The following is a 15,184-nucleotide window of genomic DNA, read 5'->3' as shown; positions in this document are numbered from 1 at the left end:
AATTTGACCAAACTGGAGTGCCGTACACTTTTTTTTAAATGTCTCCATAACCCTACAAAGTCAGTACACACTGATAAAGCTAATCCATGCATTTAACTATTATTTTATTCAAAATGAAGGAATCCAGAGCTAACAGCATCACACTGAGGGAGTGCTATTTCACAACAGATGTGTTACAGAACGGATATATTACCCGTTACCAGTCTGAGGAGCAGGAGGGGCATTTTAAATGTTCAAGTTAGTTCCAATATGTATTTATACACTACAAGAGTTTAACAGAGTTTACCAGCTCCCAACACCCCTCTCTGCTGCGGCTCTGAAACTGCAGGCGCGAGTCAAAGCGCAATAAAAGTTAACCATATTCCGGACGCCACAGAGGAACCACTTTCGGTTCCATGAAGGACCATTTGGGATCATTTTTGAACAGGTAAAGAACATTAAGGTTAAGTGAACAAGGCTTAAACCTTTAAAACTAACCATTGTTCATTAAACACAGGCTTTAAAAAAGGGTGAAAAACCACAGAAGTTGTGATCATTTACAATGACTTCAATAACAGCTGATAGACAAAACCTTGAATCTGCAAAATAACTTCCAATGGGAGTTAACGGAACCGTACGTCTGCTCCCTAAATTAATCTTGCGGCATTTCTACTGGTGCATTCATCAATAAATCATCAACGTATCAACTCTACAGCTCTGGTTCAAAGGCTGAAAATGTAAAAGGAGTGTTAGTAAACAGGTAAGTTACGTAAACACCTCCACTCACCTGTGAACACGTCCTGAAAACCGCAGTTAGAACCCTGTCCGGTCGAACCCCTGCGATTTGCTTCATGTGCAGTTCCTCCGGTCCGGAGCGTCCCCTCCGAGCCGCCGTATTCCAGGTAATCCTCTGAGCTGGTTTTGCGCGGCAGCGGCCGGAGCTCCTCGGTCCAGTCCGCCGAGCGGCTGATGGGGCCGGTGACGCTGTAGGACCTCTGCCGTTTGACCCGTCGTCGCTCGGCTCTGGCGAACGTGGAAGAGTCTCGGGAGCGGCGAGGGAAGTGCGGGCTGTGAGAGGGCGAGGGGACGGGGGAACAGGAGGGAGAGCTGAGCTGGCGAGTCGTGGTCTTGATGTAAGACGGGTGAATGGGAGGATACGGTTTCACGGACGGACACGCGGAAGACGCAGGGACGCTGGACTTGAGGAGACGAGTGGCCAGGGGACTTTCCTGCTGCACCCAGTGTGGGAAGGTAACGCTACTTTTCCTCCTTTGCAAGACCTCGACGGCCTCCTCGTTTACCTCATTTACCATTCCCTTGTTTTCCACATTGTCCTCAGCCGCCAGCTCCAGCGCCGGTATGATACATTCCAGAGAACCAGCGGAAGATTCCAGACCCTCACCTTCGGAAAGCGTATCCGAGCTCGGCCCATCCTCCTCTTTGACAGGAATCCCAAGTAAACACAGATCATTCTCTCCCTCCTGGGAATGAATTTCAAAGCCATTAGCATCCTGAATCTCTTCCGTGGCCTCCACGGCACTCTCGAAGGAGGCCGTGAGGTCCGGAAAGCTGGTGACGCTGGTCGTTGCGGCTACTGCTTTCCCATCCGCATCCTCGCCGAGATCCGAGGGGGCCGCGGGAGCCTCCGCCACCTCCTGCTCTTTTGTCGCGGTTACCACAGAGACGACGGGAGCACAAAGGACTGGGCTTGAGTGGATGAACTCCCCATTGATGCTTTCCTCTGGCTCCTTTTCCCTCTCTTCCTCATCCTCCTTCTTGACATCCGGAACAGCCTTGACAAGATCGAGGTGCAAGTCCAGGCCGTTCCCTCGTCTGTGCAGAGCTTCGAGGACCGTAAACGCCTCAGAGTCCGGGGTCGGGCTGCTTTTGGCTTCATCGCTCAGACCGTTCTGTTTCCAGTCTTGCTTTCCCCAGGCCAGCTGCTCCCCACCAGCTGAGCCCACCGCTCCCTGGTGCTGGAGCCTGATGGCCTGCTGAATGTCGGCCAGCAGGTCCTCATGCTCCGCGGCCGAGTGGAAGCTGTAGATGTCCGTGTCGGAGCCGGAGCTGACTTTCTTCTCCTCCTCCAAGGCTCCTCGTGTCTCTTGTTGGCCGTTTTCTGAGAGAACGAGGGGCCTGTCTCCTTCTGCGTCAGACTGCCCGAGCTCGTCGGCGGAAAGGTCCGGTGTTTTGTTGCAGAGAGACGGAGCGCTGTCCAGCTCGTCGTGCTGAGAGTCCAGAGCATCTTCTTTGGAGCCGCTGAGGAGGCCTTTCACCTTGTGGTTCTTACGTTTGCGGATGGAGAAGACGGAAGACTTGGACTCGGATTTGCCTTTCTTCTTCCCTCCACCTCCACCGTCCCCTCCTTTGCCGTGCTTTGATTTTTTACCCTTCTTTGTGCCGTCGTTATTATCCCGGAGGGGGCCACACTCCTCCGCGGCGATCTCTCCATCCTCCGCCGCGGCAGCAGAGCGCTTCAGCTTTCCATCCTGGTTGCCCATGGCGCTGCCGTGCGAGCTCAAGCCATGTCCGCAGGAGAACGGGTTCTCTTGTCTGCGTTTGCGGCTCCCGTCTGCCGAGGAACACAGCAGCGGATAGGAACAAGAGGAGGAGTAAGAGGAGGAGAATGAAGGAAAAGAGAAGAACGACAGGCTCTGGCTATCGCTCTCGCTCCCTGCCCCCTCCTCATCCCTCCTTCTGCAGAGAGAGAGGGAGATGGGGAGGGAGGGGGAGCGCACCCTTGGGACATGCTCAGTGCAGACATCACAGAGACCCTCCCTCCTCTCTCTCTCCTCCTCATTGTGATGGTGGAGAAAGGAATTCTGGGAAACGTAGTAGTGGCCATGTTTGCCGAAGCTCAGAGCCTCCAAAAGTCTCTCTCTGAGGGGGAGGCAGGGCAGGCTCTCCTGTAACCCGGGCAACAAGGAATCCATCAGCCACAGGGTCTGTATCACTCACTCTAACACACACAAAAAAAACATTAAAATATATGACAAACGAACACATTCTGATCCATTACTACATCCACAAAAGAATGAATCAATGAACAAATGCATGAATTTTGCAGAAAACACAGGAATGAGTGAATTAATGCATAAATAAGCAGTGACACATATATAAAATTGCTGATATACACATTTATTAACCACAGAAAGGTACCTCATTAACCCTATAGCAGCCACTAAAACGAAAGGCGTCTCCTGAGGAAACTGGCCTTTTACAGAATCTCCTTTAACTATTAATAATATTAATAATAAATAAATGGAAGCAAAGAATTAAACAAAAAATATCCCAGTGTAACTATTCAACACTGCAGTGACACACAAATAAACAGCCATTTTATTTAGAACAAGTGTGTCGCCCAGTCTTCTTCCGGCATGAAATAAACACACCAGCAATTATCGGTTTGAAAACATTGGCAAAATCAATGTGATATTTAAAAAAAATAAAAATTCTCTCTATAAAGCAACTCAGGTATAAACCCCATGGCATCATGCATTACTACTAAAGGTGGGCTGGCCTTTAAAGAAGCAACAGAGTGAACATACTGACACCCAGTGGCTGGCATTATACTTTCAGAAACGTTTAGTTATTTTCTGGTGGTAAAACAGACCTCCTGAGCTTTTACTAAGCACCAGAGAGTACACCACAAACAGGATTTCTCATTTATCCACATACTTTACAACCCTTGCCCCAACGGTTTTCACCCCATATCCCTATGTATATTTATTTAGCTCTATATAGGATACAACATAACGGCTGTTTCTTGATGCACCAACTGTAGCGTTGTAGTGTTTCCCTCATATTTATAATATTCTTTGCCCCTGCGTCTATATTCGATCTTACATTATTTTATTTTTGTGTAATGCTCTTATTGTGTGATCTGCAGACCATTTCCTGTATGTGGTAACATCCTCTCTATTGTCCATTGTGACGTCGAATATGTTGTTTGTTGCTATTGGCTGCTACATTTCCTTTAGGATCAATAAAGAACCTATCGACGTTAAGCAGAATATTGAGGGCTGTATATTAGGAATGTGCCTCGTTACTTTTCCTATGGGACAAGGTAGAGTTAGCGTTTAATTTCTCGGCTACACTGAGAAACCCCCGCTCTGTGGAACGTCCTCCTGGACTTCAGCCACAATGTATCAGCTTTTGCTTAAACAGCTATAAATGAAACCAAAGACACAGTGTTAACACGAGTCGGTGTGTGTTAATAACAAACAGATATGAGGTCGTTTCTCATTAAATTTCAGTTGAAAACACCAGGGGAAGAGCTCATTACCTGGAGCAGTTGCTGAGTCCTGGGGTGTGTTAGTTATTCAACTCTCCACTGGCCCGTCATTCAGGACTCCTCTTCAGTCAGAAATCACTTTAAAAAAACAACTATTAAGTCTTGGTTCAGAACACTAAACTGTAATTACATTTATTTTTAAAAAAAGGCCGGTAGAGCTGACCGCTCTGTGGTTACTTCCCCTCAGAACTGGGGCTTGATTTTTTATTCTTCAATAAAAACAAAACAATGCATTTAACCTTGTCATCTTCAGTTTACCGATAAAAGAGACACAAATATAAACTAAAACTCCACACTAAATGGTGTCTGAGTTTCTCAGAGACGCGACTGAGGCAGCAGCAGTGAGTAAACGTGAGCAAATCTGCGTGAAATGAGCCGACTGTGTTTCCTCTCTTTAACTCCGCCACCTGCCCGCCATTACTTCTAATCACGCCATTTTCCCGCCAAACGGAGGGGGCGCCGTGACGTCACACGCGGCCATAACGTACGTAAAAGGTTTATTTACATATATTTTTTAATTCATTAGATCGAATTGCTTGATTCTGTTGTTAATACTTTAGCCTTTACTCATTTTCTTAAGTATTTTTTAAAATATTAATTTAATTGAATGAATGAATAATTGAATTAATTAATTTTCTGTTTATTTGTTTATTTATACATTTATTTAAGAAGTGTCCATTTTTTTCGCATTATTCTTAAAATAATACATATCTTATTTTGACTATTACTTTTTATAATTATCTTCTTGGTTTCTTTGTAAACTGTATTATTGCTATTATATTTTTTATATTTATAACGTTATAGGCTAAAGCCATAAAGCTGGTGTTAAATTCTTTAATTTGTATAGCCCTGTATAGTGCCTGTAGGTGTGTGTGTGTGTGTGTGTGTGTGTGTGTGTGAGTGAGTGAATGTGTGATTGTGTGTCCCCCTATGAAGGGCCGGCGCCCCCTCCAGGGTGTGTTCCTGCCTTGCGCCCAGTGATTCCGCCGCCCTGAACTGGATAAGGGTTACAGATAATGAATGAATACATAAATGAATGTATAGTACTGACCCTGGTGGTCAGTCACGGTCACTGCACACTGCAGAAACAAAGCAGGAATAAAACTCTTGGCTCCATTGGCTCCAAGTTTAATATTTAATGAGAAAAATGAACCATAACAACAACACAGTAGGAACCAGACATTAGTCTGAGTCTATGTACATCAGCACAGAGTCTGAGTCTCTACATCAGACACACTTCACAGTTTAAATCACGTCTGTCCAAAGCGTCCGAGAGTGAGCTGTGCGTCCAAACGGCTTCCTTCATCTCTCTCATGAACAAAAAAGTATATAATAGGAATGTCCTTCTTTTCAGGTGCAGAGAAACATCATCCTGAGGGAACAGTCTGCAGCTCGTGGCCATGTTTTTTTCTTAATCCTACATCACAATAAACACTTCGTCCTTGTTTTTGTTGTTTACTGTGTGTTTTGTGACTGTAATTTCTTATCATTATTCTGTGGAAATCATTAACAAATCACTACCATTTCCTTTAAATTCATAACATTGTTTGTTTCTTTGTGTTTCTCTGTTCATTTAAATTTCTTAAATGTCTTTAATTCAAGTGCATTTTTACATTGTGTTGATTTAAGGACCATGTCCAATCACTTTAATAAAAATGTGTTAAAATAAATAAATAAAATGAAATAACAATAAAACGTTAGTTTAAAGATATATGAGGAAATAGTGTCTACAGTTTAAATTAAATAAGAGCAACATTTTAAGAAAATAAGAGCCTAGTAATTTAATCCATATACACTCCTTACTAAACACTCACCCTGTCACTCACACACTCACCCAGTCACTCACACCTCTGGACAGTGTCATACACTCACCCAGTCACAACTCTGGACAGTGTCACACACTCACCCAGTCACAACTTTGGACAGTGTCACACACTCACCCAGTCACACCTCTGGACAGTGTCATACACTCACCCAGTCACTCACACACTCACCCAGTCACACTTTTAGACAGTGTCATACACTCACCCAGTCACTCACACACTCACCCAGTCACAACTCTGGACAGTGTCATACACTCACCCAGTCACTCACACACTCACCCAGTCACACCTCTGGACAGTGTCATACACTCACCCAGTCACAACTCTGGACAGTGTCATACACTCACCCAGTCACTCACACACTCACCCAGTCACACTTTTAGACAGTGTCACACACTCACCCAGTCACTCACACACTCACAACTCTGGACAGTGTCATACACTCACCCAGTCACTCACACACTCACCCAGTCACAACTCTGGACAGTGTCATACACTCACCCAGTCACTCACACACTCACCCAGTCACACCTCTGGACAGTGTCATACACTCACCCAGTCACTCACACATTCACCCAGTCACAACTCTGGACAGTGTCATACACTCACCCAGTCATTCACACACTCACCCAGTCACACCTCTGGACAGTGTCATACCCTCACCCAGTCACTCAAACATTCACCCAGTCGCTCACACACTCACCCAGTCACAACTCTGGACAGTGTCATACACTCACCCAGTCATTCACACACTCACCCAGTCACTCACACACTCACCCAGTCACACCTCTGGACAGTGTCATACCCTCACCCAGTCACTCAAACATTCACCCAGTCGCTCACACACTCACCCAGTCACAACTCTGGACAGTGTCATACACTCACCCAGTCATTCACACACTCGCGCAGTCACAACTCTGGACAGTGTCATACACTCACCCAGTCACTCACACACTCACCCAGTCACAACTCTGGACAGTCTCATACACTCACCCAGTCATTTACACACTCACACACTCACCCAGTCACAACCCTGGACAGTGTCATACACTCACCCAGTCACTCACACACTCACCCAGTCACAACTCTGGACAGTGTCATACACTCACCCAGTCACTCACACACTCACCCAGTCACACCTCTGGACAGTGTCATACCCTCACCCAGTCACTCAAACATTCACCCAGTCGCTCACACACTCACCCAGTCACACCTTTGGACAGTGTCATACACTCACCCAGTCATTCACACACTCACCCAGTCACTCACACACTCACCCAGTCACAACTCTGGACAGTGTCATACACTCACCCAGTCACTCACACCCACTCACACCTGTGGACAGTTTTTGAAAAGCCAATCGAATGTGTGTGTGTTTGGACTGTGGGAGGAAAGCAGAGCAGCTGGAGGACACCCACACAGACACAGTGAGAACACACCACACTGCTCACAGACAGTGACTCGAGGAGAGGATCCCACCCAGGACCAGGAGTGTAGAAATCCAGGCCTAAAATGAAAAAAACATGCAGACACTGCAAATGGTTCCCTCAGTTTTTTTTCTCACATCCAGGCTTCCGTAGAAATGTAAAGAAGAGAACACACTTCAGTATAAAAGTCCTCATGCACTCAAACAAAACTAAACCTCATGAATGTTCAGAACCTGCTGAAACAGAAAGGTCTAAACCAGCATTGAACACACCCTGGTTTACACCGGTCTGCTGCTACACTATATGTCCAAAAGTTCTAGCAAGACATTGAGCTAATTGTTGGAACATTGCTGTGAGGATCTGATTGCAATCAGCCTCATAAACATCAGTGAGGTCAGATGCTGGTGTTGTATGACAAACTCCACCCTGGCAGGATGTATACCCCTCCAGCCCACACTTGGCATTGAACATGGTGAACTTAAGCTAATTTGTAGCTGCTTCAGAGAGCCCCTCTTCACTTAAAGCAACACTAGGTAATATTTTTAACTTAAAATTCCAGCTTCAATATCACTTTGATTGCTATTCCGGGCCAAGTACTGAAGAAACTGCACTATGTAACTTCTGAAAGATGACAGCAGGCACCTCCTGACCCCCTCCATCTATAAACTTTTGGACAAATAGTGTATAGTCCTGGAAAGCAAAGAAATTTTTGAAGTTGTTCCTGGAAAACCAGAGATAAATAACAGGACTCTTATTTTGAAAAATACACTGTGATGGAAATCTAGTGCTCTTTTTCTTTTTTTATCAAAGGGTGTAAAACAGATCAAAGGAAAAGCAAACTAACTTTCCTCTTTACAACAAACACCAGTCAAAAGTTTGGGTACAAGTTTTTATTACAGCTTTCTCTATTTTCAGGAGATTCTTGTAATCTCAGGGGCTCCACAAGATTTAAACCACTGACCTGTGAAGTGAACAAACTCATGATCTAGTTACAGCGCCCCCTGTCGAGAGAGGTGAGAGGGTATATCATAGGGTGACGAAATGACCTCTATTCGCTGGACATGTCCTATTTATGGTTAAAAGTACGTCTGGACAGGATTTCACCAAAATGTCCGGGATTTAGGGGAAATGTAGGGTTTTCCCTAAATTCCCCTTAGCCTTAAACCCTTCCTTGAAGTGTGCACTTGATGTTGTTGTAGCTAAGTAAAAGGGGTGCGAGAGTTCAAGTGTTCAAGGGATTGGAACTGAGAACAAAACTGGGACACACTTCGGTTTGCACACATCACTGTGGATTAAACACAATAAACACTATTCACCGGTTTTCAGCAGTGCTTTACCTATTACAACACGAATACACAGACACATCTGACCGTTAGTGACATTCCAAAGCCATAACAAGGATGAGGCTGTGAATTATTACATACAGCTCCATCGTCTTTAACAAGACCGGGAGTCTACCCGGAATCACTGAGCGCAAGGCAGGAACACACCCTGGAGGGGGCGCCAGTCCTTCACAGGAAACCCACGTGGACAAAGAGAGAACACACCACACTCCTCACAGACAATCACCTGGAGGAAACCCACGCAGACACAGAGAGAACACACCACACTCCTCACAGACAGTCACCCGGAGGAAACCCACGCAGACACAGGGAGAACACACCACACTCCTCACAGACAGTCACCCGGAGGAAACCCACACAGACACAGAGAGAACACACCACACTCCTCACAGACAGTCACCCGGAGGAAACCCACGCAGACACAGGGAGAACACACCACACTCCTCACAGACAGTCACCCGGAGGAAACCCACGCAGACACAGGGAGAACACACCACACTCCTCACAGACAGTCACCCGGAGCGGGTCTCGAACCCACAACCTCCAGGACCCTGGAGCGTCACTGTGCCGCCCTACAGCCAGACCGTTATTCGAAATGTATTTTCCATAAATGCACTGCTCTGATCGTTTATCGGGTTTATGTTACTTGTGGTTGATAAAAGGTGGTGCTTTAGTAACGTTATGATCAGGAGTTTTCTGAGACGTGGAAACCTGCCGCTTTAATGTCATTTCAGTAGAGCTTCTGTTTTGTAGTTTGGTTACATACATTAAAGTTCAGCATGGTCTCGGAGGCATTTGTCGGGTCTGTGGGGTCTTCCCAGTGTGCTGTGTTCAGAACCGACCCAAAGTGTTCAAAGGAAGGACGGGCGACGAGAGAAAAGCAGGGTCCTGGGCCAGAGTCTCACTGATGGAGGAGGGAACTGATCAAAACATTAGAACCACCTCAGTGAACTGTCCCTGATATACCTCCCACCCTCGACAGGGGGCGCTGTAACATATTACTCATTTCACCTGTGGTGGCCGTAATCTTGTGGCTGATTGGTGTGAATCCACAGTTAAATAAAAGAAGAGCTGCCCTCTGACCTCTGCCTTAAAAAACAAATCAGTTTTTTGACATTCATCTTACAAAAGCAGGTACATTTTAATGTAAATATAAAAATATTTGGATTATTTTTCATTGATGTGTGTCCTAACCTTTGACTGGCTACGTCTATGCCTTTAAAACACAGTAAATAAAAACAATAATAAACAGAAAGCACACAGAGAGGGTAGAAAAGGGTGTGTTTCCACATGTGCACTTTTATAAAACATGAAATGCTCAGATTAAAAGAGGTTTAGGAACCGAGTCTAGAACCGTGCTCTAATGAAAAAACAATACCATAAAATGCTCAAAACGTATTCACAACAGTTTTACTGAGTTATAATAAGTGTTTTAAAGCAGCGACGACATTCAAAACACTGCGGTAGAGGCTTTTAGTGAAGTGTGTTTTTTTTAAATTCATGATTCATCTTCAACAAACGGATATCAAAAGATGTTGTAATATATTATAGAGATATAAAAACATAAATAATATAAATAAACCTATAAATAGAAATGCAAAAGTGTTTGTTTAAACATATTAAACTCATTAGAATGCTTCAACGTTGGAGTCTGTTATTCCTCTCTTCCACTAGAGGGCAGCATTGATCTTCATATAATAAGGGAGCCATTTTATTTTATTTATTTATCTATTACTTTATTTCCTTTCAGAGGCAAACTACATCCTCCCTCTCGTTTTTTATCTTTATTGCAAAAGTGTGTCCTCCGTTTTTAAGACTCCCTTTTAAAGAATATAAAAATGAGTAGCAGACCTCTTAAAAGAGGACAGTGTCACAAACGTGTCTAAAATACCACCTTAACTCACACACTTCAACAACATAAATGTCGTCATAAAACGCAGCTCCCTTGTTTTTATTGGGAGATAAAACACTGTTATCTTTAATAAAAACCACAACAGAAACCAGGGAACTCTAGGACACCACGTGTGACTCAGTGATGGTCAGCACTCACAAAGGCAAAACACATCCGAGAAACCAGTGACTGTAGAACACATGGACGGCACGGAAATCTGGTCTAGCGCCCCTGCTGGTTGGTTGCAGTATGATGTGTAGCTCCGCCTTCCCTCGTTTGTTTTCTAAGCGAAGCAGCTCTTTTTCAATCTCATTTTCCTCCTCTAAGCAGAAGATAGTTTTCCCTGTGCTGACATTCGCACATCTTTTATTTCCATCCAGATCTCAGTTTTTAACGGAACACTATCAAATATTTTTACCATAAAATTACAGCTTCAAAAATATGATCTAAATTGAAATGTATCAACAGTCTGGTCGTGTTTTGCTGTTAGTTAGTTGCACAGAAACCCTGTATCATTCTCATGAAAATCTCAGCTTCAGACACTGTGAGATACAGTATGTTCACTTCTGGTTAGAACTCCCCTTTCCACCTTAAGAGGTGCAACAGTTAGTGGTGTTTACCAACTTTCTATTCCGACTTAATTTGGACATTAATGACATTCCTGTGTCTTCTGAATTTCCCTTTCAACTTTAAATAGTGCATTTGTGAGTTGTGTTCTGTTGCTGGCAGAATTATCAATTCCACCTTAAATTGCCTACAGAACTTTTCATTCCACCTTAAATTGCTTACAGAACTTTTCATTCCGCCTTAAATTGCATATAGAACTTTTCATTCCACCTTAAATTTCCTACAGAACTTTTCATTCCACCTTAAATGGATCAGAAGTTACTGTGGACTGATAGAACTGTCCATTTCACTTTAAATGCTTCACTGTTTAAGGTGGAATGAAAAATTCATGCACATGGAGCAGATGCAGTTTGAGAAAATGCAATTAATGAGAAATGAAGAAATCCGCTCCTGCGCAGCCAAAATGTCACTCTGAGACTCTCTGAGCACTATAAGAAGGGGCAGGAATAATCAAATCAGGAGGCATGTCTCAGATCCTGAGCTCTGTGAGAAACGAGGAGGCATATCTGAGACTGAGCTCTGAGAGAAGGGGGCGTGTCTGTCCAAATGAAGAGGCGTGTCTGAAACTGAGGTTGGTGAGAAAGGAGGCGGGTTTTTCCAAATAAGGAGGCATGCCTAAGATCTAGCACTTTTGAAAAGGAGGCGGGTCTGCTCAAATGAACAGATGTGTCTGAGACCAAGCTCTGTGGGGAAAGGGGGTGGGTCTATTCAAATGAAGAGGCGTGTCTAGCACTGAGGTTTGTGAGACTGGGTCGTACACCGTGGAATGGAGAGGAATGGAGGAAGGTGTCCATGTTTCTACAGTCACTTAGAGAAACAAAACGAGTCTCCACACTTGTTTTAAAGGTTGACATCAACATAAGGAAGGTTTCCATGTACATTACACTCATGTCCTATTCAGTGACGTCCGTTCTGACTGTCCCCTCACTCTGGACAGAGAGGACAAGGCTTTGCAACACTGGCCATTTGAGCTCGATCTTGGACAAGGAGTCCACAGTGGAGGCACTAAACAATAACATCAATAATGCACCTCTACAGCCCTTTAGACCAAGAACTGCCCATCGACATCACAATGGATAGACTGGTCCCTCAAACTGGTCCCAAAACTGGTCCCTCAAGTCTCTCAAGCCTCCAAACATCTCCCTCTTACATCAGCTCCTTCTTCCTGTAGGCCACGGCTGTCTGCCTGTGCTGAAACTGAGGTTTGTTCTGCTTCTTGTCCCACTGGCACAGCAGGATCATTTTGAAGGTGGTGCGGAAGGTCTTGTTGCACAACGCGTAGCACATTGGGTTCACTGTGCTGTTCACGTAGCACAGCCAGTAGCCCAGAGCCCATAAAGTGGCGGGAATACAGTCGTTACAGAAGGTATTCACCAGGACCATGATGTTGTACGGAGTCCAGGTGATTATAAAAGCAAAGAGGATCGCGCTTAAAGTCTGTGCTGCTTTCTTCTCCTTCACCAGAGACATCTTCTTGCGCTTGTTGGCTTGACTCTTGGCCTTGGAGGCGAAACGCTTTGCCACTGCTGCATCTTTAAAGGACAGCGGGGACTTAGAGACGGAAGGTTTGGGACCTTCTTGAGGCTCTTTCTTGGACGAGCCTTTGCCAGAAGGTCTTTCTGCAGGCTTCAGCTGATCTTGCTTGGTCGTGCCCGTTTGTGCAGAGTCCACATTGTTCATCGCAGGTAGGTTCACCACGATGGAATAGATGGCTCTCGCCTCAGCACCGTCATCTTCTTCCTCCTCATCCGTTTGGTCCATAGAGGCTCCGGCATCGTTGTTATTCCAGCTGTCACTGCTGCTGTGTTCCGGGTCTCCAGCGCTGCGGCGTTTACGACCCTGGCCTAGAGGCCAAAACCGGAAAGCGCTTGCTTTCTTCCGCTTTCTGTCCTTCTGACCTTGCTGGTTGAGGGTATAGCTGCTGCAGCTGTGAGAGCTGTCTGTAGGGGGCATCATAGCTGTGGATTCCTCTTGGCTGCCTTGCTTGCCCTGGTTCCCCGAGCCCTTTAACCCGGCCAGATCTTTGGATCGGTTCTCCGTCTCCTTATAGATCCTCCAGTAGAGCACTGTCATGATGGTAACAGGTAGGTAAAAGGCTGCGATTGCTGTACAGAACGTAATTATGGGCTCTGAGAGGAACTGGATGTAACACTCACCTTGAGGGACAGTCCGCTCCCCAACAAAGAACTGCCAGAACAGGATAGCAGGAGCCCAGAGCACGAAGGAAATGGACCAGGCAAGGCCAATCATAGTCATTGCTCTCTTGGTTGTTCGTTTGGCTCTGTAGGTAAGTGGCCTGGTCACTGAGAAGTATCTGTCAAAGCTGATCACCAGCAGGTTCATAACAGAGGCATTGCTAGCAACGTAGTCTATAGCCAGCCACAAGTCACAGGCCCAGTTCCCAAGTGCCCACTGGCCCATGATGATGTATGTGGTGTAAAGGTTCATGGACAGAACCCCGATGATAAGGTCAGCAAAGGCAAGACTCAGCAAATAATAGTTGTTCACCGTCTTCAGCTGCTTGTTGACTTTAAAAGACACGAGCACCAAAATGTTCCCAATGATGGTGACCAGGGATAGTGACCCTGTTAATAGTACGATTATAATAACCTGCCAAATAGAGTGGCCACCCAGTGGGTCATACACCACAGTAGGCGCGAGGGTGGCATCCGAAGGTCTCGACAAATTGGTGCCCCGTGTGAGGAGGGAGACATTTCCGTGCCGGTTGTCGGCCTCTGACCACAAGTCCTGAGGAACGAAAGTGATGTTGAGGTGATTTCTCATCCCCGGAGAGTTATTGGAGAACAATCCAGGCTTGGAGTTCAACGTCAGGTTCATGGTGACTCTGGGGCATATTCTGTGGAGAAAGCTGACAGAGAGAAACAATTAGCACTATTAGCATTTAGACAGACAAGTAGAGCTGGGCGATGCTGCCAAAAATCATTTTTATCGCAAAAAAATTATCACAAAACAAATCGATATCGTTTTATCGCCCAGCCCTACAGACAAGCAATGAACACCTAGACGTTTAAACAAAATAGACATTAGAAAAGGTTCACAGCAACTCTTAGAACCACGGGCCAAAGTGTGAGTGGATATGGACCACTTTTAGCAAAGATGCAGCAAAGATGGCGACAGTCCTTCGCAGTGTGACACACACACATTCACTCACACACACAGTGTTAGCACATTTTTTCTAGTTTGTCCCTGTGCATCAACCATAGTTCTAGGCACTTCACCTAATTTTCCTCCATACTGCATAGCTCTGCAGTGAGTGTTTATCTTTTGTAATGGATGCAGTAAACAGTCTGATGCACACAAACCAGAACCAGACAATCAGCTCTCTCCTGATTTGCTTAACACAATGCAGCCATCATCCTTTGTCTCATTCTGAGCACCAGACTTTTACTGCATCCATAACAGCAGAGAAATGCCTATGTGGCCTCAATGAACAGTGCTCCTAATGGCGCTCTTCCACTGTATGGTACCTACTCGGCTCAGCTAGTCTTTTTTGCTTTTCCACCAGGTTAATCAGGTCCTGGTTCTGGAAGCGGGTTCTTGTTTAGTGGCTGTTCTCTCGTGGTTCAGAGCGAGTCGAGTAGGGACTAAACCGTGGCGTGTAAACCTTGCAGAGCGCTGATCGTCCAGAGAGAGTCGTCACTCTACGCCACACAACGCAGACGACCAGCACCAACTCTCCATCTGTAAAATCTCCAGCTGCAGCAGAGATCACGTTTGTTTTTATCCGACTCACGACGGCAGCTCGTAAAATGACGCCGTGGTCTTTTGAAGAGGTTCGA

At 45.4% G+C, this 15,184-nt stretch overlaps 2 protein-coding genes across 5 annotated transcripts in view; both read right to left on the bottom strand.

Annotated features, from left to right (window-relative positions):
- The window catches only part of fmn2b (formin 2b), a 66,122-nt gene extending 61,459 nt beyond the window's left edge, over positions 1-4,663 (bottom strand). The window contains exons 1-2 of the mRNA XM_066664103.1: positions 4,265-4,663; positions 767-2,936 (exon numbers count right to left, since the gene is read on the bottom strand). Coding sequence (XP_066520200.1) covers positions 767-2,912 — 2,146 coding nt within the window. The 5' untranslated portion in view covers positions 2,913-2,936; positions 4,265-4,663. The remainder of the gene's footprint in view (positions 1-766; positions 2,937-4,264) is intronic.
- A 5,853-nt stretch (positions 4,664-10,516) lies between these two features.
- chrm3b (cholinergic receptor, muscarinic 3b) overlaps positions 10,517-15,184 on the bottom strand; it is a 95,697-nt gene continuing 91,029 nt past the window's right edge. For 3 of the 4 annotated variants that reach the window (XM_066664324.1, XM_066664325.1, XM_066664327.1), the window contains one exon: positions 10,517-14,253. In XM_066664324.1, the coding sequence (XP_066520421.1) occupies positions 12,531-14,222 (1,692 nt within the window). In that variant the 5' untranslated portion in view covers positions 14,223-14,253 and the 3' untranslated portion in view covers positions 10,517-12,530. The remainder of the gene's footprint in view (positions 14,254-15,184) is intronic. The other variant, XM_066664328.1, reaches the window with a different exon arrangement.

This window comes from Hoplias malabaricus, chromosome 3, assembly GCF_029633855.1.
Source record: "Hoplias malabaricus isolate fHopMal1 chromosome 3, fHopMal1.hap1, whole genome shotgun sequence".
Classification (NCBI taxonomy): Eukaryota; Metazoa; Chordata; class Actinopteri; order Characiformes; family Erythrinidae; genus Hoplias; species Hoplias malabaricus.
The sequence above is the reverse complement of the archived record's forward strand: the minus strand, read 5'-3'. Positions and strand labels throughout refer to the sequence as shown.